The 25,229-nt window shown below is 41.0% G+C and overlaps 1 protein-coding gene across 6 annotated transcripts; it reads right to left on the reverse strand.

Annotated features, from left to right (window-relative positions):
• Positions 1-124: 124 nt before the first annotated feature.
• On the reverse strand, positions 125-24,555 carry ago2 (argonaute RISC catalytic component 2). Of its 6 annotated transcripts, none has more exons than XM_045709720.1 (20): positions 24,056-24,555; positions 22,865-22,912; positions 21,660-21,840; positions 21,415-21,535; positions 19,701-19,882; positions 19,209-19,345; positions 18,704-18,856; positions 18,406-18,493; positions 18,007-18,154; positions 17,215-17,334; positions 16,387-16,509; positions 15,134-15,270; positions 14,729-14,913; positions 13,518-13,677; positions 13,098-13,188; positions 12,439-12,645; positions 11,914-12,048; positions 11,705-11,806; positions 9,735-9,934; positions 125-9,538 (listed from the first exon to the last, which is right to left on the reverse strand). In XM_045709720.1, exons 1-20 carry the CDS (start codon positions 24,078-24,080, stop codon positions 9,430-9,432), a joined length of 2,652 nt encoding a protein of 883 aa, XP_045565676.1. In that variant the 5' UTR covers positions 24,081-24,555; the 3' UTR covers positions 125-9,429. The 6 variants fall into 6 exon arrangements, with proteins under 6 accessions (XP_045565676.1, XP_045565674.1, XP_045565673.1 ...); XM_045709718.1 differs by having other exon boundaries at positions 15,134-15,267; positions 21,660-21,855; XM_045709717.1 differs by having other exon boundaries at positions 21,660-21,855.
• Between the last annotated feature and the right edge of the window lie 674 nt (positions 24,556-25,229).

A 25,229-nucleotide genomic window follows, 5' to 3' on the forward strand; every position in this document is an offset into this window, starting at 1 on the left:
CAGAATCTATAATGTCCACCTACGAGCACCATGAGCAGTTATTCATATGTACATCAAGGGACAAGATCAAACCATTCACATTTTAACCAAATCTTAATATACACATAGTAAAAGACAACAAACGTTTGAAGAAACTTGACATTTTTATGAATTAATGCAATTTACAGTCAAGCCAGAGTTAACTATATTAAGTGAAACGTATTCACATTGTTTTCTATCAGGGTTTTACAGCATCTCTCGTTTGTAATCATAATTGTTAACAAAAAAGTAATAGACATCAAAACTGACACTTTACAACAACTATAACAAGGAGGAGCTGCTTAGCAGTGGATCGAACAAATAAACCAGCACCAAAAAGATCTCTCCGTGATAGATATGACAGCAAATTCAGTTTTGGCATGTGGTAATAGAGAAAACTTTAAATCTAAATGACACGCGAGGGAGGTTTGAGTTCACTGTACTGTGCAGGACTGCCTTTGCAAAGAGTATTTGGTCACTTTGCTCCTCAATGGCTTACATTGACATTTAAAGAAAAAAATCAATGACGGGTTAAAACAGAAATGGTATGTCCTGGATAGTGTTTACTGTGAAAAGTCAAGACATAAGGAAATGTAGGGCTTTTCAAAAATATTTAATTGATAATTCAAGGATGATTGTCATAAATAAAATAAAAAGAGTAACAGAACAAATTAAAATCAGGTGACTGCATCTCCAGGACACTTACATTCATAGGAGGTAGATATGTGGCAATGGCGCATGCATGACATGGTTTCTCAAGGTGTGGATTCTAGTGCATAATTTTGTACTTTTAAGGCCAAATATACTAGAAGGTACCCCATTTGAAGTTCTAAGGCCATCTTAAGACAAAGGTGTGGGAGAATAAGATAGGGAGGACAAACAGTTGCAGATACAGCCCTTTCATGGCAATACCGGAGTCAACGGTCACGTTGAACATTTTGGAGTCGCCATAGTTTTGTTGATGGAAAACGAAATTAATTCCTCAGGTGACAGAAACCAATTTTTTGGGATCTTTGGACACTCACAGCATCCTAACAAGCAAAACATGGAAAGTAGGTGGCTACAATTTAGAATGATAAATGTATTTAAGGAAAGTACATACATGACACAATCTCACACAACCATTTATTTTGGCTTCAGGTTCAGAAAATACCATTTAAATGTTTGACAGTGAACTGGTTTTGCATGGCATATGCACAGCCTTGTGACAATCAAACCTCCCAGAGGGGATATTTACATTTTATTGGACAATATGAAGACAAAATAAAAAATGAGAAAATTCAATGCAGCATTTGTCAGGCTTATGAGGTACTTTGTGAATATATATAGATATATCTTTACCTTTTTAGAAAAGCTCTTCAGTCATATTATTCATATTGATAGCATAAAATACCTTGTTTTATTAATTTTTCTGTCTGCCCAGCTTTTTAGCGGGCATTTTTTTTAAACTGCTTTGAAAGTGCAAAACACAAATACTGATCATTCTATGCAGCTTCTTCACTCAAGGTTGCATGATAATGTGGAAATGTTATGTGGCGCTGTAAATCAAATATGGGTGAGCAACTCCAATAGGATAGGTGGAAAATAAATCGCTAAAAAAGGCACACAACACCATAAAAAACATGTGATGTTTTCAGATCAGATGACAATGACACAACTGGAATTTCATTTACATACCTTTTTTGTACCTTTCCATTGGGCTATCAGATTATCTTAAGTGACTGAAATATTCCAGTAGGCTACATCTGTATATCATGTCACAATGTACAAAACATTGAGGAAAGTGTAGTTCAAATGTATTCACTTCGTAAAATGTATCATGCAAATACATCTAAAACATTACCAATGTGGATAATTAATAGTTTGGATAGTTATTTTCCTTTTTCTGGGTGTAAGAACAGATTAAAACTGGTAATAAATGAAATAAAAGCCTTGGCGGTTTTATTGCGGTACTGGATAAAAATCACTTAAAGATGCAGATTGTGTCAGACCCTTAGTAAGCTTTAACTGTGGACCATTTGATTGCTAAACTACAAGTACATTCCATTTTTCACACATCCTTGTCATCTCTTAAAGGCTGAATGAAAGACGCCACCGAGTCTGAGGGCTGCTGTAGTCGACTCTAGATCACAAGGCAGGGTTCATGTAGCTCACTAGGTGAGACTTGCATTACACCTAGTCAAGCAAATCACAACCTTAGCTTGGACTTCAGTAGTTATTGCTCTGCATACATCATCCCATTGACAAGCTTCTCCCCATCTGCAGCCCATTGTTAATATTTAATGCTACCAAAAACGTATAGCAGGACTAGTAAGTGATTATTCATCCATCTAAATAGCCATTCGATTGGCACGTCAATATATCATCCAGTCATGACTACAGTTTATATTGCTACGCAAACAACTCCCAACTCAGTTTCTGCTAGCTAAGCGTTCATTGGTTATTTTTGTTTTCACTACATTTTAAAATAAAAGAGGACTAGCATGCATATATAATAACATTGAGACTTCAACTGCAATTACAAAATTTGGTCCTTTGAACTTTGTTTTAGTATGTAAAGTTAATCTGTAATACATTTCTGGGTTGTAAAATAATGTCTATCTAATACACAGTATTGGCTTATGTTGTTTGGTCACTACAATTGATCTTTGTCTTCGTCATAAATTAGGGATAAACACTAGCACCCGAGACCGTTTTGAGGTAGTTTACTAAGTTGGTATATAAAAAGCCAAGTCATTCTGAAGCCCTCAATTCTTTCAGAAGGATAACATATCCATGTCAGTCCTGCATGTTAAATGCACATATATGGCATTAGTTTGGTGAAGCGCTATGAAGGCTCTGTTCTCTTTTGAAATAGGATCGCATCACTGTGGATCATAGCGGGTCAAGCTTGGCATGACGACAATCCTGGCCTAGTGCTTGGAATCAGCTCAACCAAAGAACACTATAAAGCAATCATGCCGTTTACTCAAGGGGGAGAGAAGACTGAGATATGGGACGCTCATCATTGCAGGACATGCTGAAGCCATGGCACTGAGACAGCGTCATGTTAGAGATCATAAGTATCTTAAGAACTTTGACATTCGCAGACATTCCAAGAAAGGTGTCAACACAAAATTAGATGTTGGATTAGTTGCCTGAGACAGCATTAGTCATTTTCCATAAAACTATCTAGTGTGTACTGTAGTGGAATATCAGAACCAAGACAAGCATAAGCCAAAAACCAACACCTCACACACAAACAAAGGAAAAAAGTTCAAACAGACCCATCTTTGCACCAGTGCAACACTTCATGTAGCAAAAATGTTTTCATTTTATAGAAGTCTAAATGTTCCTGTGATACATTTGAAAGCTAACTAAGAAATCATAACATTTTGCTTTCTGATGAACAAGATGTATGAGACTATAATCAGTTTCTTATGTCTATTCAATGTGATGACTAAAGGGGAATTAATTATTTGACAATAGGTGATGTTAGCCTGTTCTAAAGAACTTAGGAAAACAAAGACTGAAGTTTGACTTTATCCCAGTTTCAGGAGCCAATCAGTTTAAGGTTTGTGGACTGAAGCTAATGAGCATGCATAAAAAACAAAAGTTATGATACAAGCATATATTACAGGTGGATACAACTTATTATTACAAAATACACTGGCCTTAAGTACATTCATTGTTACATTTGAGTTAAGAAAATAAGTTACTCTACTAAACAGGGATGTTATTTCAAATGTAGACCTTCAAGGGAAGATGGATAAAGGAGAGCGGCCTTTCTGTACACACATCCGATTTTATATTTTTTGTTTGCCCACAGTATAAAATAGTTTGAACACAGATAGCACCCGCTTTGTAATTTACGTTGTTTGCTTTCACTTTCCTCTGTAATACCAGAGCCATTACCTTAGCTGGATAAGATAGAAAATCCAACCTCTACTACTACTACTACTACTACTACTACTCTCAGCCCATCTAGACAATGTTCTGCCCAAATCAAAGCTATACAAGCAAAAACTACTACAGGGTAAAGCTAAGCAATGGAGAAGCTAAACCATCTCAAATACCTTTGAAAATGTCATGCAAACGCATTCCAACGACTCAAATAAGCATGATAAAGATAAATATTGGATCTATTGTCATTTTATGTATAAGACAGACTATTATTATTCATAACCTTTAGTTATCGATATTTGTTTTCCACAAATACTCACTGACAGCACAAAATCAAATGCTCAACTCCTTGACATCGATTTAATAAAAAATATTGATAATACAAAGACCGTCTGATAGGACTTGTACCCTCAGCCTTATATGAAGAGCACCTTTTCCTAGAATGTAAAGCTACTGTTCCAATTATCTTTTAACATGATATGCCTTCTAATACAAGAAAACACCCCCATCAACATACTTCTTATTCACTGTGTCTTTTCCCCCAGAAAAGCGCTAATCGTGGCCTGAGCCCACGATGCATATGTAAGTCTTGATTTCATGCAATAACTACTAACTTGAGATAGCCTGTGCATGATTTTAATGTTATTTTGTACAAGACCAAATACACATACCATTTATGGATGACTTCCCTATGGCAACTGTATCTCACTTGCGTACATTCCTGATTTGGCTGACAAAGACTAAATCGTTTTATAAACTGGGTGGTTCCAGCCCTGAATGCTGATTGGCTGACAGCCGTGGAATATCAGACCGTATACCATGGGTATGCCAACAATTTATTTTTACTGCTCTAATTACATTGGTTTTAAATGTAACCTTTAACTAGGCAAGTCAGTTAAGAACAAATTCTTATTTACAATGACGTCCTTGTCAGCTCGGGGATTCGATCCAGCAACCTTTCAGCTACTGGCCCAACGCTCTAACCACTAGGCTACCTGCCGCCCCTTGATAACCAGTTTATAATAGCAATAAGGCACCTCGGCCAATATACCATGGCTAAGAGCTGTGTCTAAGAACAGCCCTTAGCTGTGGTATATTGGCCATATACCACACCCCCCTCGTACCTTATTGCTTAAATATAACTAAGTATTCTCTGATCAAAAAAAGGTGTGCAGTCAACGCCTACATACGGATATGATACTAATTCTTCCACATTCTTTGATGCCTGTGACTTCTCTAATTCTGGCGACCACAACAATGCAGGTGATACACATTTAACCATCAACTTGCTGGACCCTTTTTCCACACACTACTTTGGCATCAGACTATAGCTACACATTTACACAACCAGTAAGAGATACAATCAGAATGTTCACAACTACCAGACGTCTACCTATCATCCTAATACATGGGAAGATAAATGTCAGTTTCAACTATTGTTTTGCATATGGTTTTTCCTCTACTTTTTCATGGCCATAGAAATACAAAAGCTCAAAACTAATAGAATAAATGATGAATAGCACCCTCTTCTGGGAGGAGATTCAATCACAACCCAGTGGCAGTTATTTATCTGACGAAGACGTTAAAAAGGCATTATTTTCAGTGAATCCCCACTGTATGCTGGCTGGGAGAAACCCTCTCGACAAACAGGCCTAGGTGTAACCATCTGAATGTCTGGCTTAGTGCACGTGTGCCATCACTAGCACAGAGGTTGCTGCCTATATACACAGACTTGAAATCACTGGCCACTTTAATGTTTACATATGTTGCATTACTCATCTCACATGTATATACTGTATCTTAGTCTATGCCGCTGACATTGCTCGTCCGTTTATGTATACATTCTTAATCCCATTCCTTAGTTAGATGTGTGAATACGTTGGGAAATGGTTAGATATTACTGCACTGTTGGAGCTAGAAACAAGCATTTCGCTACACCATCTGCTAAACACGTGTATGTGACCAATACAATTTGATGTGTAATCTGGGACCAGTTGTCAATGCAACGACTTGGTATGGTGTCAGACAAACTAGCCTGGTATTGACTCACGATGCATTATATAACCAGCTGATCTGGTGTCATTTTCTCTCAGACAATAAACTAGTGACTAGACTACAGCTCCAAAAGGGTTTTTATTTTAGTGCAAAATAACATTATCAAATGTTTCGGATATTTTCAGGAAAAGCAATGCTGTACAGGTCTGGTATAATCCAAGGTGCTGTGTATAAATAAGTAACTTAAAACACAAATAAGCAGTAACAAGACCACATCTCCCAAGAAACAAGTTTAGGATGAACAAAAGGTGAGGCAGACTTCAGGTAGGGAAAACGGATGAAAAACGGTAGTATGAAAAGTTGAACTTCAGCCATATTGAAAGGAGAATGTTCACAATTCAACGGAGCAAACATGCTGTTTTGACCAGTGCACCCTACAACAAGTCATGCTTGATCAGTTTCCACAGCAACAACTCATGTTATCAATCATGTCTACTTGAACTGTATTAACTAAAACCTGCCATCTGTCGGGTTGACTGTAGCAAACATGAATCAAATGTGAGACAATGAGGGGAGCTAAGACGACGCATTCCAAAAACAACATTTCATTCAATCACTGCATTCAATGAACCCAATTAAAGCAACATGGGAGATGGCTTTCTACATACCCCATGTGTATCTATGGGAGCAGAGCAGTACATGTTGCATATTCAAAAGTATTAAGCAAATAGCTTAAAAGAAAATACTAAATCATCAAATTGTGGGTAAGCAGCTAAATTGTTATTAGCCTTGGCTTTACCAACATGTTGCTTACAAAGCAGTCTGTTAGGCAACACCATCTATCTCCAAAGATATGCAATGAGGTGCTAAAAATGAATGCATTGGCGCATAAAACAATTAAAATAATAAGCTTGTTACGATCAAATCATTTGCTCTCACTTTTTGTTTGTTTTGGAAACATCTTGAACAAGCTTTAAGATCCCACACAAGAACTATGAAACTATGAATACAGAACGCAGGTTCACTGACTGTCATACATGACAACGGTTTAAACACAGGACAACATAAGATTCAAACGATGCCCATCAGATATAATATCCTGTGTAATTATGAAGAAATGACCAGTGTGACGTTACCATAACACTAGAACAGGTAACAAGAGGTAGAACACACAGTCATTTCAACACAACTGCACATAATGTATGTCCGGGTTTCCTGCTTGGCTCGACCAATCAAAGGAAATTTATGTTCACTACTATCAAAAGTGCATCCAAATGTACAAATCACGAGACCAGCAAAGAAAACAAAAAAACAAGTAAATATCAAGTACTTGATTTCTAAGAATGCTCCACAGTCAGTCGGACTTCGGATGACTTTGAAGGTAATGAGAAATGAATGTAATTAAGGTAGAGAAAAAATAAAAGGCATTCAAAACCACTTCAACGTCTATTACCATACTTATGGTAAGTGAAGAGCATCTTCGACAAGTCCATTGAGATTTAAGGTGACATTAGTGAAAGAGAAAGTCGAGCACCTGGAATTAAAAATGGTCTCTTGTGCTTCAGTTTCTTTAGGACATGAATTTTGTATAAAATGTGTAATCTTGTTTGGCTAAGAAGAGTGATGTGTGTTCTACAAACTATATACCGATTTCTTGTGTGCTGTACAATACAAATGACGACAACACAACCCCCCATAACATTACAAAGGTCTAGGGAAGAAGCACTACAAACGCTATTAAAACGCACCAAGCAACAAAAAAACTACTACTCTACAAATGTCCTAATATTCATTTTTGGGAAAGGTCACTGCTAAAATCTCTTGGTTAAAAACAATGCATAGTTAGAAAAGAGCGAGATAAAAGCCAGCCAATCTAGGCTATATGAAAAACCCCTGCTAAAATGTCATTACTAAGGAGAACAGAAAAGGGAATAAAAAAACGTTATGGAAGGCATTACAATTTCTGCATGCAAGCTCTGCATAAACTTATATTGAATTTTTTTTGTTCTTTATAACTACATACCGGACAATCGTTTTGAAAAATTCCTTCTATCATTTTAGCATTCTCTTCTAAAAGCGTATTCAAAATATACCCTATATCCCATGAGGCTATGATACAAAGCCAACAATTAAACTACTTGCATAAAAAAAAAAAAAAAGAATTTGCTTGACTAGTAGAATAGCATAATTGCTCCCTTTTTTACAGAGGAATAACAGAAAATATCTAGCAGTCTAGAATCCTTTCTCCCCCAATAGAACGCCACCTCATCTTCAGTCCAGTTCCTACACGTGACACTGACATCACAGGCTTTACTCTACCGATTCATACATCAACGACAGCAGTACAACTACCCCCCCAGTAGGGAGAAAACCATGTCACTGCCATAAAACCATAAAGAAAACTAGATAGGGTTAACATATCCAAATACCTAGATCCAATGTGTAAGTCATCTATGCACACATTTGTAAAATAATAGATTACATGAAAATAAGGGGGACACTAAAACAAGACAACAGATTTCATTTCAAGAGACTTGACCCCCCCCCCAATGTAGATGTCTTCACATGTAATGTGGCTCAGAGAACACAAAGGGTGTCTGTTGGGAACCAGTCCCATTCTATTAGTAAATATATTCGCTGGCCACTGGCCATAGATTGACAAAACAACCCAGTCCAAGTAAAAGGCAAGACAGCAAAAATTGCTGTTGTTACAATTTCATATTATTAATTTGTATAAGTCTTGATAAAAAGTAAGTGTTAACAGTTTCAAAGTCTAATGAAAATCTAATACAAAAATTACTTGCTTAGCGGTCATCAGATGCAGCATAAAAATGTGTTGGTCACCAGTGTTGGAGGACAAATACTCTGAGGCTGGTACTGTATCCAAGCCTGTTAAATTCATAGTACATACAAATGAAAAGACAACATGTTAAGTACTTGTGTACTTAAGTCCTGGTCAGTGCACTTTGCTTTGATTGGCTGATAAATAAAGTTGTGAAGAGTAAGAATGATTATAAACCTATCGGACCGTTCTCGTTTTCAATATCCCCACCTCCTTTCAACCCTGGGGACCCCTTCAGAAAACTGGATAGTGTCTAAACACCAAAGTGTGATGATACTGCCCCTTAGTTTGATAGAAGTATTTCCAACTGTCAGTGTAAAGAAAAGTAATACAAATGTATCTCCCCCCACATTTACAAATACAAACAAATGTACAACATGTAAAATAAAGGAGTCCACTCCACCACAACCCATTTCTGAGGAATCATTTTACATAGTACTACCGAATAATGACCAGGGTTAGGCCAGGAAGGGGGGGAAAGCGGTTTTGTATGCATGTTTGAAAATAATTGTGGACATTTTGGAAAAGAAACCATCCCTAATTTGTTTGGTATCATTCCACCTTACTGGCGGGGAGAGACGAGACGACAAACCCACTTAACGCCCACACCTGATACAGTAAGGGGGTTAGGTGGGAGGAGAGAAGGCTTCTTCCCTGTTGGGTCTGTCTCACCAATGCCCGCCCCAGGTGCTTCAGGCGAAGTACATAGTGCGCAGTGTGTCCTGGTGGATCTGAACTGCCTTGGCCAAAGCCTGCTGGTCACGCCCATTGCTCTGTCCCGACGTGTGACTGCCCTCCGCACTAGAATGAACACAATGGAAAGAGTTTGGGAATTATTTAGTCCAAATTCTTAAAAAAAATAATTCTTCCTTCATCACTTCCTGGTAATCACTAACTTGTCACAGTTTGAATGGTACAGCGATATGATGGCAATAAGATGCATTTTAAATAGGTTATGAGAACAGGGCCATGGTCAACATCAGACGCGGTCTCTTACCTGTCATGCTCCTTATCCACCAGGTGGTAACGGGCTCGGAATGCCACCAGGTGGGCGTAGTAGGCTGGTGCTGGGATGGACACGGAGCGGGTGCAGCGCACATAGGTGTGGCACAGCTGGTAGGTGAGCACCTGCAGCTCGTCCGAGGTGAAATGGTTGTCATCCCACAGCACATGGTAGTGGGATGGTCGGCTAGTACCCTGGGGAAAGGTATTACCATTACTAAATCATGTTTAGTGGTAATGCATGTCATTTAGCTCTACTATAACCAAAGTATAACAGCCTACAATGTTAAACATCCCAATTATAAAAACATTTAGAGGAGTGAAACTACATCTAGGTCTCAGAAGCACATACTCAGCAAAAAAAGAAACGTCCACTCACTGTCAACTGCGTTTATTTTCAGCAAACTTAACGTGTAAATATCTATGAACATAAGATTCAACAACAGACAAACTGAACAAGTTCCACAGACATGTGACTAACAGAAATTGAATAATGTGTCCCTGAACAAAGGGGGGGGGCAAAATCAAAAGTAACAGTCAGTATCTGGTGTGGCCACCAGCTGCATTAAGTACTGCAGTGCATCTCCTCCTCATGGACTGTACCAGATTTGCCAGTTCTTGCTGTGAGATATTACCCTACTCTTCCACCAAGGAACCTGCAAATTCCCAGACATTTCTGCCCTAGCCCTCACCCTCCAATCCAACAGGTCCCAGACATGCTCAATGGGATTGAGATCCGGGCTCTTCGCTGGCCATGGCAGAACACTGACATTCCTGTCTTGCAGGAAATCACACAGAACGAGCAGTATGGCTGGTGGCATTGTCATGCTGGAGGGTCATGTCAGGATGAGTCTGCAGGAAGGGTACCACATGAGGAAGGAGGATGTCTTCCCTGTAACGCACAGTGTTGAGATTGCCTGCAATGACAAGCTCAGTCCGATGATGCTGTGACACACCGTCCCAGACCATGACAGACCCTCCACCTCCAAATCAATCCCGCGCCAAAGTACAGGTCTCGGTGTAACGCTCATGCCTTCAACAATAAATGCGAATCCGACCATCACCCCTGGTGAGATAAAACCGCGACTCGTCGGTGAAGAGCACTTTTTGCCAGGCCTGTCTGGTCCAGCGACGGTGGGTTTGTGCCCATAGGCGACATTGTTGCCGGTGATGTCTTACAAAAGGCTTACAAGCCCTTAGTCCAGCCTCTCTCGGCCTATTGCAGACAGTCTGAGCACTGATGGAGCGATTGTGCGTTCCTGGTGTAACTCGGGCAGTTGTTGTTGCCATCCTGTACCTGTCCCACAGGTGTGATGTTCGGATGTACCGATCCTGTGCAGGTGTTGTTACACGTGGTCTGCTACTGCGAGGACAATCAGCTGTTCGTCCTGTAGCGCTGTCTTAGGTGTCTCACAGTATGGACATTGCAATTTATTGCCCTGGCCACATCTGCAGTCCTCGTGCCTCCTTGCAGCATGCCTAAGGAACATTCACGCAGATGAGCAGGGACCCTGGGCATCTTTCTTTTGGTGTTTTTCCAGAGTCAGTAGAAAGGCCTCTTCCGTGTCCTAAGTTTTCATAACGATGACCTTAATTGCATACCTTCTGTAAGCTGTTAGTGTCTTAACGACCGTTCTACAAGTGCAATGTTCATTAATTGTTTATGGTTCATTGAACAAGCATGGGAAACAGTGTTTAAAACCCTTTACAGTGAAGATCTGAAGTTATTTGTATTTTTACAAATTATCTTTGAAAGACAGGGTCCTGAAAAAGGAATGATTCTTTTTTTGCTGAGTTTAGTATTAGTAAAACTGGAGGTAGGCTCTCTTCCAGAACAGTCCCTTCTCTACTTCCTAGCTCTACTGTGTCCTGGGTTGTGTCAGAAATTGTACCCTATTCCCTATGGGCCCTGGTCAAAAGTAGTACACTATAAAGGGAATAGGGAGCCATTTGGCTGGTCCCTACCTGAATGCCAGCGTGGCTACACAGGTAGAAGTCAAACTCCGATGGGTGAGTGATTTTGGTGTCCACTGTGGTGCCTGCAGGGATGTTGCCACTCTTACCAACCTGAACAAAACACATTAGGAATCATAAAATACCACAATGTAGGCATTTCATAGAAGTTTCTTTTACAGTAATAATAGTGGTCAGTATGAATTGGAGAGATGTCGAACCCTCTCGTTTCTGTCCATGCAGAACAGTCGAGTGTGGTGTCTCTTCTGCACCACCACGAAGGTGATCCCGGGCTGGTAGTCTTTCTCCAGTTTGATGCAGGCCTCACGGATTGCCAGTAACTCATGTTGGAGCACCTGGATAAAACCCAAAACGACAGCTACAGTTAAAAAACAGTAACTCCCACACGTCACAATACATATATTTACAAATCAGGGGGGAAAAAAATGATAGATTGGGCAATTCAGAGTAAGAACGGTTACTAATAGAAACAAACACAGTAGCACAGTAGCGGGATAAAAATATCATTTTTAACTTTCTTTTTGGTTAAAAAGTTAAATCTGAAATAACTGATTTGATCTCAGTAAAACAAATACTAGGCATTCAGAATTAAATTGGAACGGTAACCAATAGAAACAGAAACCAAAAGAAAAACAAATAGATAGCACAAAATCCTTTACTCACAACCAGTACAGTACAATTACAGATCATGCAATTGAATTGAAATCCTATTTCCTCAAGTCTACCTCAAGTCTAACCTGGTTGAACTGGCCCTCAGATATGCCGTCGCGGTAGTAGATGATCCGGGTGGGCTTGAAGCGGGTGGACTTGTAGAACTGGATGAGCAGCTCTCTGACCATTGTGGCCAGGTCCTGGATGATGTCCTGGCGATGCTGCTGCACCCGCACCGTGGCACAGTAGCGGCTGGGGTGGGCGTCCATGCTCCCCACCACCTAGAAAAGAGGAACAGGGATGTGATCAGGACAATATAGAAACATACACGTCAGGATTTTCACTAGGGGGATATGTAGGGATTCATCAGGAGGAAGCACATCCGAGGAAGCACAGAGCACACTTAAGATCATTTATTTTTGGGCTGTTTTTAAAGTCAGGTCAAAGCTGGTCAGTGAGCAAGGTGGAGTGGTAGGCTATTGATTCCCTCAGTTCTCTCCATTTCAGATGTTGGACATAGTAAAGGACACCGCTATAGACTATTGCACCCCTACTCCCTAGCAGAAACATGGTTCTGAGGGTAAAATAAACTACTGTAGACTATTGCACCCCTACTCCCTAGCAGAAACATGGTTCTGAGGGTAAAATAAACTACTGTAGACTATTGAGATGCAACCCTACAGTCCCTGGTAGGTGACAAGGCCCTGTGGAGCGTCTGCTCTGTCTGACTTACTGCAGCGATGGAGGGTTTCTTCCCATCTCCAGCAGGAGGGTGAGTGACGTCAGCACCCAGGAAGATGACTGGCTGCTGGAACACCAGGGGCCTGGGAAGAACAGACACCCACAAGATTAACCAGAGCCATCATCACAGAAGAGAAGACGTGTGAACAGAAGAATGGACATATACATGGATGGATGGAGACTGACTTGACGTTTCACTTCTAGCATGTGAATGTATAGGTGAATGAGTAGACTAATATCTTGGAATAAGCCACAAAAGCTATTATGGAAGAATGTAAGTCTTACAGCTGTCATGAATAAACGCATACTGGTTTATATATTTTAACTGAATGCGGAGTACAATACTGTTAGACATTAACAGTAAACCAGCAAGTATTCATAGCCATGATAATGAGAGAGGTTCTGCACTGACCTGCCCTGTGGGAGGAGGATGTTGTTGACCCCGCCCAGCTTGACGTTGATCTTCAGGCAGAGGTTAGAGAGGGTCTGGGGAGTGGTCTTCTGAACATTCTTTACCTGGACACACTGGGTGGCCATGCCCAGCACCGTGTCACCAACGCGCTTCACCTCAGCTAGCCCACAGAGAAGCAGGGGAGGGAGAAAGACTATGTCAGCACAACAGGAGAGATATACAACTAGTTCGTGTGTTGCAATGAATTCTGAATTAGTTTGATGAAGGCACTAATTTAAGTCGCTTTGGATAAGAGTGTCTGCTAAATGACAAAAATGTCAAAGTGTAAGGTAGAAAGATCACATGTGAAATTTGCTTTTATACAGTTGAACATATAATCCACTAAATAATCCAGAACAGCACTAACTGAACCAATAGGATTTAGAGGCAGTTATAAACAGTGACATTAATTAACTTAGGGACATATACTGAACAAAAATATAAATGCAAAATGTAAAGTTTTGGTCCCATATCTCATGAGCTGAAATGATCCCAGAAATTTTCCATACGCACAAAAAGCGTATTTCTCTCAAATTTTGGCCACAAATATGTTTACATCTGTTAATGAGCATTACTCCTTTGCCTAGATAATCCATCCACCTGACAGGTGTGGTATATCAAGGTGATTAAACATGATCATTACACAGGTGCAGCTTGTGCTGGGGACAATAAAAGGCCACTAAAATGTGCAGTTGTGTCACGTAACAATGCCACAGATGTCTCAAGTTGAGGGAGCGTGCCATTGGCATGCTGACTGCAGGAATGTCCACCTGAGCTGTTGCCAGAGAATTTTATGTTTATTTCTCTACCGTAAGCCACCTCCAACATTGTTTTTCAGAATTTGGCAGTACGTCCAACTGGCCTCACAACCGCAGACCACGTGTATGGCGTTGTGGGGGGACGAGCAGTTTGCTGATGTCAACATTGTGAACAGAGTGCCCCATGGTGGTGGTGGGGTTATGGTATGGACAGGCATTAACTATGGACAACGAACACAATTGCATTTTAAAGGTATCTGTGAGCAACATGTGCAATCTGTATTCCCAGTCTTGTGAAATCCATAGATTAGGGCCTAATGAATTTATTTCAATTGACCGATTTCCTCATATGAACTGTAACTTCAAAATTGTTGCGTTTATATTTTTGTTCACTATAGTTTCCAGTTTCCTCACCATAGACGGGCGTCTTCCCAGGCAGGATGACCACCACCAGCTGCAGGCCCTGGTAGGTGTACTTCAGGTGTTTGAACATGGGCTCCACGCTGTCCGCCCCCTGAGCGTATTTACAGAAACAGGGTTGGCCCTGGATGGGCATCCCCGCGTCACGAGAGATCTTACGCAGCTGGTCTGTGAACGCCCTGAGAGAAACAGGTTAGAAGGTACAAAAACGCAATATAAGTGTCCTCAAACTCTTTATTGGATTCCAAAAATATTGTGTAGATTGAAATCATAAGCGGGCTAACACAGAAGAAACAGTTTTAGAAATGGAAAAATACTTTAACTTAAAAAATACATCCCAATTATAAACATCCCCCCGCAATGGTTATTGAGGCTCCTAAGGGCTCCTGCAGTTCTTACTTGAGCAGGAGTTCAGTACACTGTCTCTGTGGGGCGAAGCAGGCGATGGCCCACACCTTGATCTCTATGCCAGTGTGGAACTGCTTGTTCCTCATGTCCCACACTCCCTGGATGGGAGTTGCTATTGCTTTATTCTGCTTGAGTAAAAGGAAGACGAGATAAGGGTCAGAGACAAATAGTTGTCTGAATGAGAGAAATTAAGCCGGGTGTACACTACACGAGTCAAAATCCTAACATCGCTGAGCCTCGCATTAAACAACTGACTTTCCTGTAGTTTTTGTTTGTGTTGCCAACACAGTGGTGCGATACTAAGTGATGAGGCACAGACTAAGGTCACCCTGCAAGACTTCACTTGGTCGGTGAGGATTTGATACCACGCTGTCTCGCCAAAACAATGATTAGATTAAATGTAGCTCCAACGTGCTGTGGCTCAAAGCAGCCTCAAACTTTTTGAGTCAGACATTCACACTTGCCATACAGAGTTCAAATGTCTAGTCATCATTTGAATTTAATAACATTGCTTGTGCACTTCAGAGCTGTAACTGACACTTTAGCTTTGGTTATAAAGGCAAGTACAGACGCATACTAGTGGTAGCTTTCGCTCCTTTGCGAGAGTCTACACATTCTGAGTGATACAAAACAACAGCATCTCACTAGCGAGCTCTCATTGGCTATTGCTGACCACCATTCTCAACTTGCTGTTGCACATCTCACACTACAAGAGCATTGCAGATTTTGTGCAGATAAAATTAAACATGTTTGAAAATATCGGGACGTCTGGGACTGCTCAAAGACTAGATCAGTAGCCCGCAGATTACGTCTCTGACCCGCTCACATTAACCCTGCGTCGGTGACGGCTGCACACCCCGAGTAGGCAACGACATGGGGATTTTGTCGCTGGGAAAGCTAAAAATCAGGGCCAAAATTGGGTTGTGTACACCGGGCTTAAATGGGATGTTTCACATTAGAAGGCTGATTCAAAATCCAATGACATAACTTTGTTATTTGGAGTGTTCTAAGTTTCCCTTTACATAATATACATAAAGAACTGTTGTTCATCAGTGCAGTTTTTATAATGTCAGGTTTTTGCCTTAGCACTACACACCTGATTAAAAGCTTGGTGATGAGTTGATCATTTGAATCAGTTGTGTACGGTTAGTACAAAGACAATAATGTGCAACCCTTTGGGTCCCCAGGACCAGGATTAAGAAACAGTGAATAAAATCAACCCATCTTAAATAAGAGAAACCTACCCGCCCTCCATAGAGGATGGATGGGGCCTGGAGGACTCGGCCGTTCACCTCAGTCATCTCATCCCTCACCATCACCCCAAACTCACGCACGTAAGGATCATTGTTAAAGTTGGCACTTCTCATCTGAAAAGAGAGCAATGGTTTAGTGGAAATAATTCAGAGGGTTTATATACAGTGGTGGAGAAAGTACTACAATAGAAAATGACTCATGTAAAAGTCATCCAGTAAAATACTACTTGAGTAAAAGCCTAAAAGTATTTGGTTTTAAATATACTTTAGTATCAAAAGTAAATGGAATTTCTAAAATGCACCATTTTCTTTAAATTTATTGGCGGATAGCCAGGGGCACACCAACACTCAGACATAATTTACAAACGAAGCATGTGTTTAGTGAGTCCTCCAGATCAGAGGCAGTAGAGATGACCAGGGATGTTTTCTTGATAAGTGTGTGAATTAGACCATTTTCCTATCAAAGTGTAACGAGTACTTTTGGGTGTCAGGGAAAATGTATGGAGTATTTTCTTTAGGAATGTCGTGAAGTAAGTCTGCAAAAATATAATAAATAATGAAGTGCTTTTACTGAAGTACTTTACACCACTGTGTGTGTGTGTATACACATACACACACACACACACACACACACACACACTAGGCCTTTGGAAAGACCGCCTGAGTGAAAACATTCACATATGGTCAGGCCATCAATAGTTAAATAACAGCAGTTCAGAGTCATTGTACATCCTAATAGATCATTTCAAGTTCATAAAAGCAGCTTTCAAGACACTCGGTGCTTGAGTTTACTCTCCCAAGTCAGATAAGTCTCTTTACCAGTTTGCTGATCTCTTCCTGGCGGTCGGGTGCCGATCGGGCTGTGGCACGGATCATAGTGGACGTTTGATTGTCAGTCAGCTTCTTGATGCACCGCTGGCCAGCCACTATGTTACAGACCTAGACACATACATTACAACACAGCTTTATTACCACCCCCAGGGACACATCACGAAGGCTTCAGCCGGAGAATAGTCTTGCATATGGAGATTGTCAATTGGTTTTGCTAAATCCTCTCCTTGCCTCCTTTTGAAAAAGGCCAAAGGTAATAAAGGAGAGTAAACAAATGGGCTTGTATGAAACGAGACTCCTCCACTCACGCGTCAGGCAAATTACATTTAATAATGTGTAAAGTGATTAAAAGCCTATTTGTGCAATGCATTTTCTAGATAAAAGGATGAGTACGATATCATGTTTAAATGTGTGCATGTCTTTTTTCCTTTGAAAAAAAACAGCAGATTCAAAGGAAGTGTGGCAGGTTTTAAAACACTTCTGGGCTACCTGACATGATGATGTCCCGTGTGGCTCAGTTGGTAGAGCATGGCGCTTGCAACGCCAGGGTTGTGGGTTCGATTCTCACGGGGGACCAATACGAAAATGTACGCACTCACTACTGTAAGTCGCTCTGGATAAGAGGGTCTGCTAAATGACTAAAACATACTCTTGTGCATCGTCTGTCGAAGTAATGGTAAAGTGGAGTTTCTGTAATACCGTCCGGGTCCTCATTCTTTGTAACAATTTAAACCCAGCAGTAAACCATCAACAAGTTGTGAGGGGAGACTGCAGACTGACCTCGAGGGGGAGGTAGGTGTGTTTCTGCTCCTGTCCGACCTGTAGACAGGGGAGGTGGGGGTAGCGGAGTATGAGTTTGTACTTGTCTTTGAAGTACTGCGCTACTGTGCATTCTATGGTCTGGCCATTCTCCTGCTGCAGTGGAAACCTGAAGTAAAACAGATGAGCCAACCCAAAAGAAAAAAAGTTTAAATGGATTTTCAAAGAACTCCAAGACCAAGTGGGGATTTCTGTTTAACTTGATTGGGATCTGCTCCTAACCTGTGCATGAATGATGTGTTAAACGTGTTAGTATTAGTTTTGTTTCTATCACATCCCTAAGCAAACCAGTCATGTTTACATCACAGGAAACTAAAGGAATTGAGGCTGTTGTCAATATTTTAGGGTGTTCTTTCTTACGTCTGGTGGCTGGCTGGTCTTCTCGTCACATTACATACTCTGTACTTCCTTTTCATCTGACCACAGTGAGTGATCTCAACCTTCAAACCTGAGAATCACAACAAGACAATGGTCAGATTCAGATTTGATCACATTCTACTCTGATTTCAAGTCAGATTAAGATTTTAAGTCAATACACAAAGATACACGCATCATAGCAACATTTATGTGTGTTATAGTACAGAATTTTTGGATATAAGTATTTAAATATTTCCACTCAGACAGACAAAACAACCAACCCAACGCAACTATTGATTACCTGGTAATGAATGATTACCTTTGATTTCCTTGGTAAACTTTACTCTCTGGGAGTCGGTTAAGGGTTTCTGTTGTTCTTCGATACTTTTGAAATCCAAAACCTCACACATGAACTCAATCACAGGCTGGGCCTTGTAGAAGGCAGTGGCCGACACTGCAAAAACAAAACACCAAGCACAGCACAGATTCAGACCTATCCTCCTCCTTCCAGGTACATACTGTAACTTACCATTATGGTAGGTTGCACTCATTTTAGCAGTGGGTTTACACTTTCAGGACCAATGGCATCACCACAAAAGCACAAGCTCCACCCAAATCAGCACTTTAGGGCGAGCTTAATCAATGCCACTTATTTACTGACTGAAACCTACCATGGAATGAGATTCCAGTACTATCCTCCTTCCAGTCACACAGAGACATACTCTAGTCTGACACTTTGGTTGTGTTCCAAATGGTACATTCCTTACAGCCATTTGGGAGGCAGAAATTTGCAGTGTGAAACCTACCGTCAATGTTTAGCATCATCTTCCACAGGGAAGGCCTAACCGATTGGTGGAACCCAAACCAGACCTCCCTGCCCCCGCCCAGGGGGTTGGAGCATCCCTCTGAAGGGGTGAAGAAAGAACGTCCGACTGGGGTGTACCTGTTGGAAGATGTGATTAATATCGCAACTGAAATTGTCTTTACAAACAGACAAGGAGAGAGGAATTTGCATAACCCACCGGGACAAATATACTAGAAGTGAATGGGGATTGTAAGGCTTTGGTGTGTACAAAGAAAACAGCGATTTGTGACCATGTTTGAAGGAAAGATTGAAGAAACGTCTTGGGATAGAGGGGCATATTAGGTGTGTGGACCCATTTACTGGTTTGATTGAGTCCATTTGCACAAGAACAGTTGTTTGATAACTATGTATGTGCTGTAACTAAATACCACCATTAAATACCAATATTACATACCGAAAATATACTGATTGTTTTAAAGGGGAAAACACTGACCTCATAGAGGGCAAATGTCTCATGACCACATCCAGGGCCTGGATGGTCTCAAAGGGGATGTTTGGCAGTCGTCCAGACAGGGCTTCTTGAAGAGCTTGCAGACTGACGCAGGACACCCACTTTATGGCCACTTTGAAGTTCCGGTCTTTCCCCTCGCCTGGGATGGTCACCTCCAGCTCCACCTGTTTGTGGACACAGGTGTTTTGGTGTGTTTAAAATAGTCTGTATCTGAATATTCTACAGGAGAATGTTAGGCCATCCATCTGTGAGTTGAAGTGCAGCTGGGTCATGCAGCAATACAAATCATCCAACACACAATCAAGTCTACATGAAAATGAAACGTGCATTTCATGCTTGAAAACCCACAAATGTTGCTGAGTTAAAGCAGTTCTGCATACAAGAGTGGGCCAAAACTACTCCACAGTGATGTGAGAGACTGATCAATAACTACAGGAAGCATTTGGTTGCAGTCATAGCAGCAAAAAGGTGGCACAACCAGTTATTGAGTGTAAGGGGGCCATTATTATTTTTTTACACAGGGGCATTGCGTGTTGCATAACTTTATTTATGAAATAAACATGTCATTGTGTTATTTGTTCCCTCAGATTCCCTTCATCTGATATTAGGTTTCAGTTGAAGATCTGATAACATACAGTATCAAAAATATGCAAAAATAGAGAACATCAGGAAGGGGGAAAATACTTTGACGTTACTGTATACCCCAAGACATGTGATAAGTAGTCTATACACAAGATGAAAACCAATATTATGATGTAATTTACCCTCAGAGGCCTGTTTATTTAGGTACACCACCAAGTTCACGAAAATAGTTCGCTTCTACAGACAAGTCACGTGGCCGTGGCTTGCTATAAATAGCCAGCAAACAGGCATCCAGTTAGTGTACGATTTAACGTTAGAATGGGCAAATCGAGTGACCTAAGCGACTGAGCGTGGTATGATCATTGGTACCAGGTGCGCCAGTTTGTGTCGCAGAAGCTGGCCGGCCCCCTTTTCGCACACGATAGTATCTGGAGTTTACGGAGGATGGTGCGACAAACAAAAAAACATCCAGTCAGCAGCAGTCCTGTGGGTGCAAACAGCTAACTGATGAGAGGTTGAAGAATGGCAAGAATCATACAAGCGGGCCACAAACAGACAAATAACGGCGCCGTACAACAGTGGTGTGCAGAGTAGCATCTCAAAGCACACAACTCGTCAGTCCTTGTCATGGATGGGCTATTGCAGCAGACAACCACACCAGGTTCCACTCCTATCAGTTAAAAACAAGGAGAAGTGACTCCAGTTGGCATGCGATAGCCAACACTGGACAATTGAGGAGTGGATAAACATTGCCTGATCCGATGAATCCCGATTCCTGTTACGTTATGCTGATGGCAGAGCCCGGATTTGGCATAAGCAGAGTCCATGGCCCCATCCTGCCTGGTGTCAATGCTACAGGCTGGTGGTGTATTGGTGTGGGGAATGTTTTCCTGGCACACGCTAGGTTCCTTGATACCGATAGAGCAACGGTTCCATGCCCCGAAGAATTCAGGCTGTTCTGAAGGCAAAGGAGGTTCCGACACGGTACTAGATAGGTGTACCTAATAAACTGGCCACTGCGTGTACATAATATCACATTGTGTGTAATCACAGCTGTCCCAAAACATAGGGGCCTTCACATAACAGACACCTCTGGTCAGATGGGGAGACTTACTTTTTCCCTCCCTATAGGTAAGGGCATGGCTGTGTAGAGATTCTTCCTCCCATCATACACTGGCTTTCGATCCCCAAAGATCTGTGTTTTAAAGTGCTGTACCATGTGCTCCACAATTTCACTGAGAACACAAATGGAGCGTGTTAGACTTTATCAATACAGTACAAATCGTCATTAACAAGATAATAGCCTACTAGTTATTTGGCTCAGGTGAAAGCCTGTAAACCAATTAAACGGCTCCATACCGGTTGACCCTTCTGGGGCATTTCTCTGGCTTGATGTCGATGTCGTAGTGGTAGACCTCCAGTTTGGGGATCTCCATCTCAAAGAAGTTGGCCTGCAGTTTGATTGTCCTGCCCATGGTGCCAAAGTCTGGCCGTGAGGGGGGTTTGAACACATACTCTGGCACTGGGGGAGACGGGGGATCTGGATCAGAGGGGTCAGGGGTAGGAAGCAAACAAAGAAACAAGTTAATAACTGTACATACAAAACAGGTTGTTTAGCCTTGTCCCAGAACATTGAGAAGTTTTATCAACTCCTATGTTCATGGTCATGAGTTGGAAAGACAACAAACAGACCTGGGACTGGGCTATACTGGGGTAACTCACAAGATTGTTCTTTCACACTTGAACATCAAATATTATTTTCTAGAATGTGAATAGTTGTATGGATGCTCAATACATTTTGCTGCCATGCTTGAACTATTTGGTTGGTGAGCCCTGGCCGAGTATGACTGTTCGTTCAGCGAACAGGCATCTTTGGTCTGGGGCCTTGAGGTCATGGAAGAACATGTCTGAACATACTCCCTTTTGACATCTTATCTCTGTTCTCCAGCTCTTTGAATCCACATAACTCCCTTTTGACTTTAACAATGCACACTAGCTAGCTATACAGTACAAAACTGTCATGTCCAATAAGTCACTCTGAAGAGGACAAGTGGAATGTCCTTGTGAGTCTTAACGCATGATTAAGACATTGTTAATGTGGCAGGAAAAAATACCAGGAAAGTTTAACAGAAAAATGCAGTCTTTGATTGAGCTGACTTTTCCCAGTGGTTATTTTTTCTCTCAGCTAGCTAAGCCTCTATGAAGAGTGAACTATTATAGGATTTCTCTCCATTTCAAATCAGAATGTCTGAATATCTGCTGTAATAGTCAGTAGAAGAGGGGATTTCAGGGGTCTGCTATTCAGGACATGTAAGATGCAAACCAGTGCATTGGAAAAGATATGCCTTATGCTTCAGTGCAGTCTACTGTTCTTTCTTGCTGGTAAACACTTTTCCACCCAAGTGATTCCTACAATTATACTTGCCGTATTTGCATGCCAGAATCAAGACATTTACATTACAGTAGTCCGGGGGACAGGAGAAAACAAAATGTATACTACTGGGTATAGTAGGCTGGCGGTACAAACATAGTGCTAGACTTAGACTGGTGTGAAGGAAGCTTACCAGAGCCAATTGACCCCGAGGAGTGAGGTGGTTCAAGCATCTCAGCAGCTAGAGAAGAAGAAAACAGTGGTCAATTGACATGTCTCACAATGAGTCAAATGAAGGCTGAATGGATCAAAATGTTTTGTCATATTCTTATATATTACTCCTTCTTTTGAAAATGCCCAAAGGAAACCTTATCACGTCATTCTGCATATACATTTTTATTCCCCATACTTTCTTCCTGCATAGTTAACTATTTGTAAATGCCTTGCCCTCTTATCAGCCTTAGAACAGAGTCATGTAGCTACAACTGCTGGGCGATTTATCTTCTCCCTTATCAACAAGCACACACTAGCAACCTGGAAGTTGAAACTTGTCACTATCATTCTCAATAAGTGGAGGGTAGGACATAAATCAACAGAAAAATAGTTAGTCAACAAGCATATCAGTGGTGCAACCTTAATTTCTAGCAAATCTTAAATTCACCCAAAGTTGCTCATAGCAAGTTGACTGGTCCCCATAATAGTAACGTTAACTAGTTAGCCAAGAGGATATAGAATAACTTTTTTTTTCAAACAGCCTCTAAAATATAACTAGCAAGTCACACAACAAGCAATGGCTAAAACGTAGCTAAATAGTGTTAGCTATCTAGCATGCAAAACAAGTCAGCTAGCTAGCTAAATTGTGTTAGCTAGTCAGCATGCAAACCAGCTAGCTAGCTAACATTTGAAAAGGCTAACAAGCCGCCGTTGGCTAAGGGAAGATGACTAACCTAGCTAGCTAGCTAACAATTTGTTCATCTGAGCTGGCTAACGTTAGCTAGCAAGATGGCTACCGAATAGCCAACTATTTGATGGCCAAATTCTTTCTAGAACTTGTTTAAAGCAATTGTTCGCTAATTTGCCAAAATGAATCTTACTTTAGGATTGGACTTGAACAACAAGTTAATCGACTTCCAGCTATCATTAGCCAGGTCAACAGGCATAGCTAAAAGCTACAGTAACAACGGGCCGGGGAAACGGTGGCAATAATTGCTAACAAGATCTAGGTAACTAGGACGAAATGTTATTCTGAAATTATATTGAGGTTGGCGAACAATGTTACAAAATGAAAACAAACCATCATGCAAATGATTGAAGATACCCCAACGACATACAAATTAGCACCCTTATAGTTAGCCGTCTTGCTAACTAGCAATGGACAATTTACCTCCAGCAGCTCCACTGGAATACATTTTGTAGTTTCTCAGCGTGCACCGTGGTCGTACGGATACTCCACTTTTCTCCGGTCAAACGTCGCCAAAATACATACGTGAATGGGTACTATATATAAAACAATGTGGGTGGCTCGGTTAGGAAGTGGAAGGATTTAGCCAAGAAGTAAAGTTCAACACCATGAGAGCTCTATCATCCTCTGCACGGCCCCATCCCCCTAAATACAAACCCGAGCAATGCTGAGAGGAGCTAGTAATGGATATGTGTGATGTCACACGCACAGCCCGCAATTATCCCCGCGCGATCTTTCCTTGGCCGTCTTTATTTTACAACTTGTCGAAATCCAGGGGAAGATGAATCAACCAAAATGCATTAAATGTATTTAATTCAAGCCATGTTAACACCGTGCAACAACAAATTAGTTGTAACGTTACCAACCAAATGTACATTTTTGTTTACTCAATTTGACCACTGGCGAATGCCATTCACAGGAAGAAGAAACAGCTGTCATTTCCGGGGTATGTTGTATTTGAAAAAAAAGATCACTGATAAACCAATCTCGTGCATTATACAAAAGACCTGCAAACTACCATGAAGATCCACAGTCACCGAATGGCTGCCATTTAGTTAAAAAACGTATTCAGGAGTTGGTCCCCTGCGTGACGGTTGAGCTAACGTAGGCTAATGCGATTAGCGTGAGGTTGTAAGTAACAAGAACATTTCCCAGGACATAGACATATCTGATATTGGCAGAAAGATTAAATTCTTGTTAATCTAACTGCACTGTCCAATTTACAGTAGCTATTACAGTGAAAAAATACCATGCTCTTGTTTGAGGAGAGTGCACAGTTTTGAACATGAAAAGTTATTAATAAACAAATTAGGCACATTTGGGCAGTCTTGATACAAAAGTTTGAACAGAAATACAATACAATCAGTCTAAAAGTATTCACATACACTGCTGCCATCCAGTGGCCAAAATCTAAATTGTAACTGCACTGGAATAATACATTATGGCCTTTCTCTTGCATTTCAAAGATGATGGGACAACATTTGTTTTTTTTCTTTGTATTATCTTTTTTCAGATCTAATGCGTTATATATATATATATTCTCCTAGATTCCTTTCACATTTCCACAAACTTCAAAGTGTTTCCTTTCAAATGGTAC

Source organism: Salmo salar, chromosome ssa27, assembly GCF_905237065.1.
Source record: "Salmo salar chromosome ssa27, Ssal_v3.1, whole genome shotgun sequence".
In the NCBI taxonomy this organism is placed as follows: domain Eukaryota; kingdom Metazoa; phylum Chordata; class Actinopteri; order Salmoniformes; family Salmonidae; genus Salmo; species Salmo salar.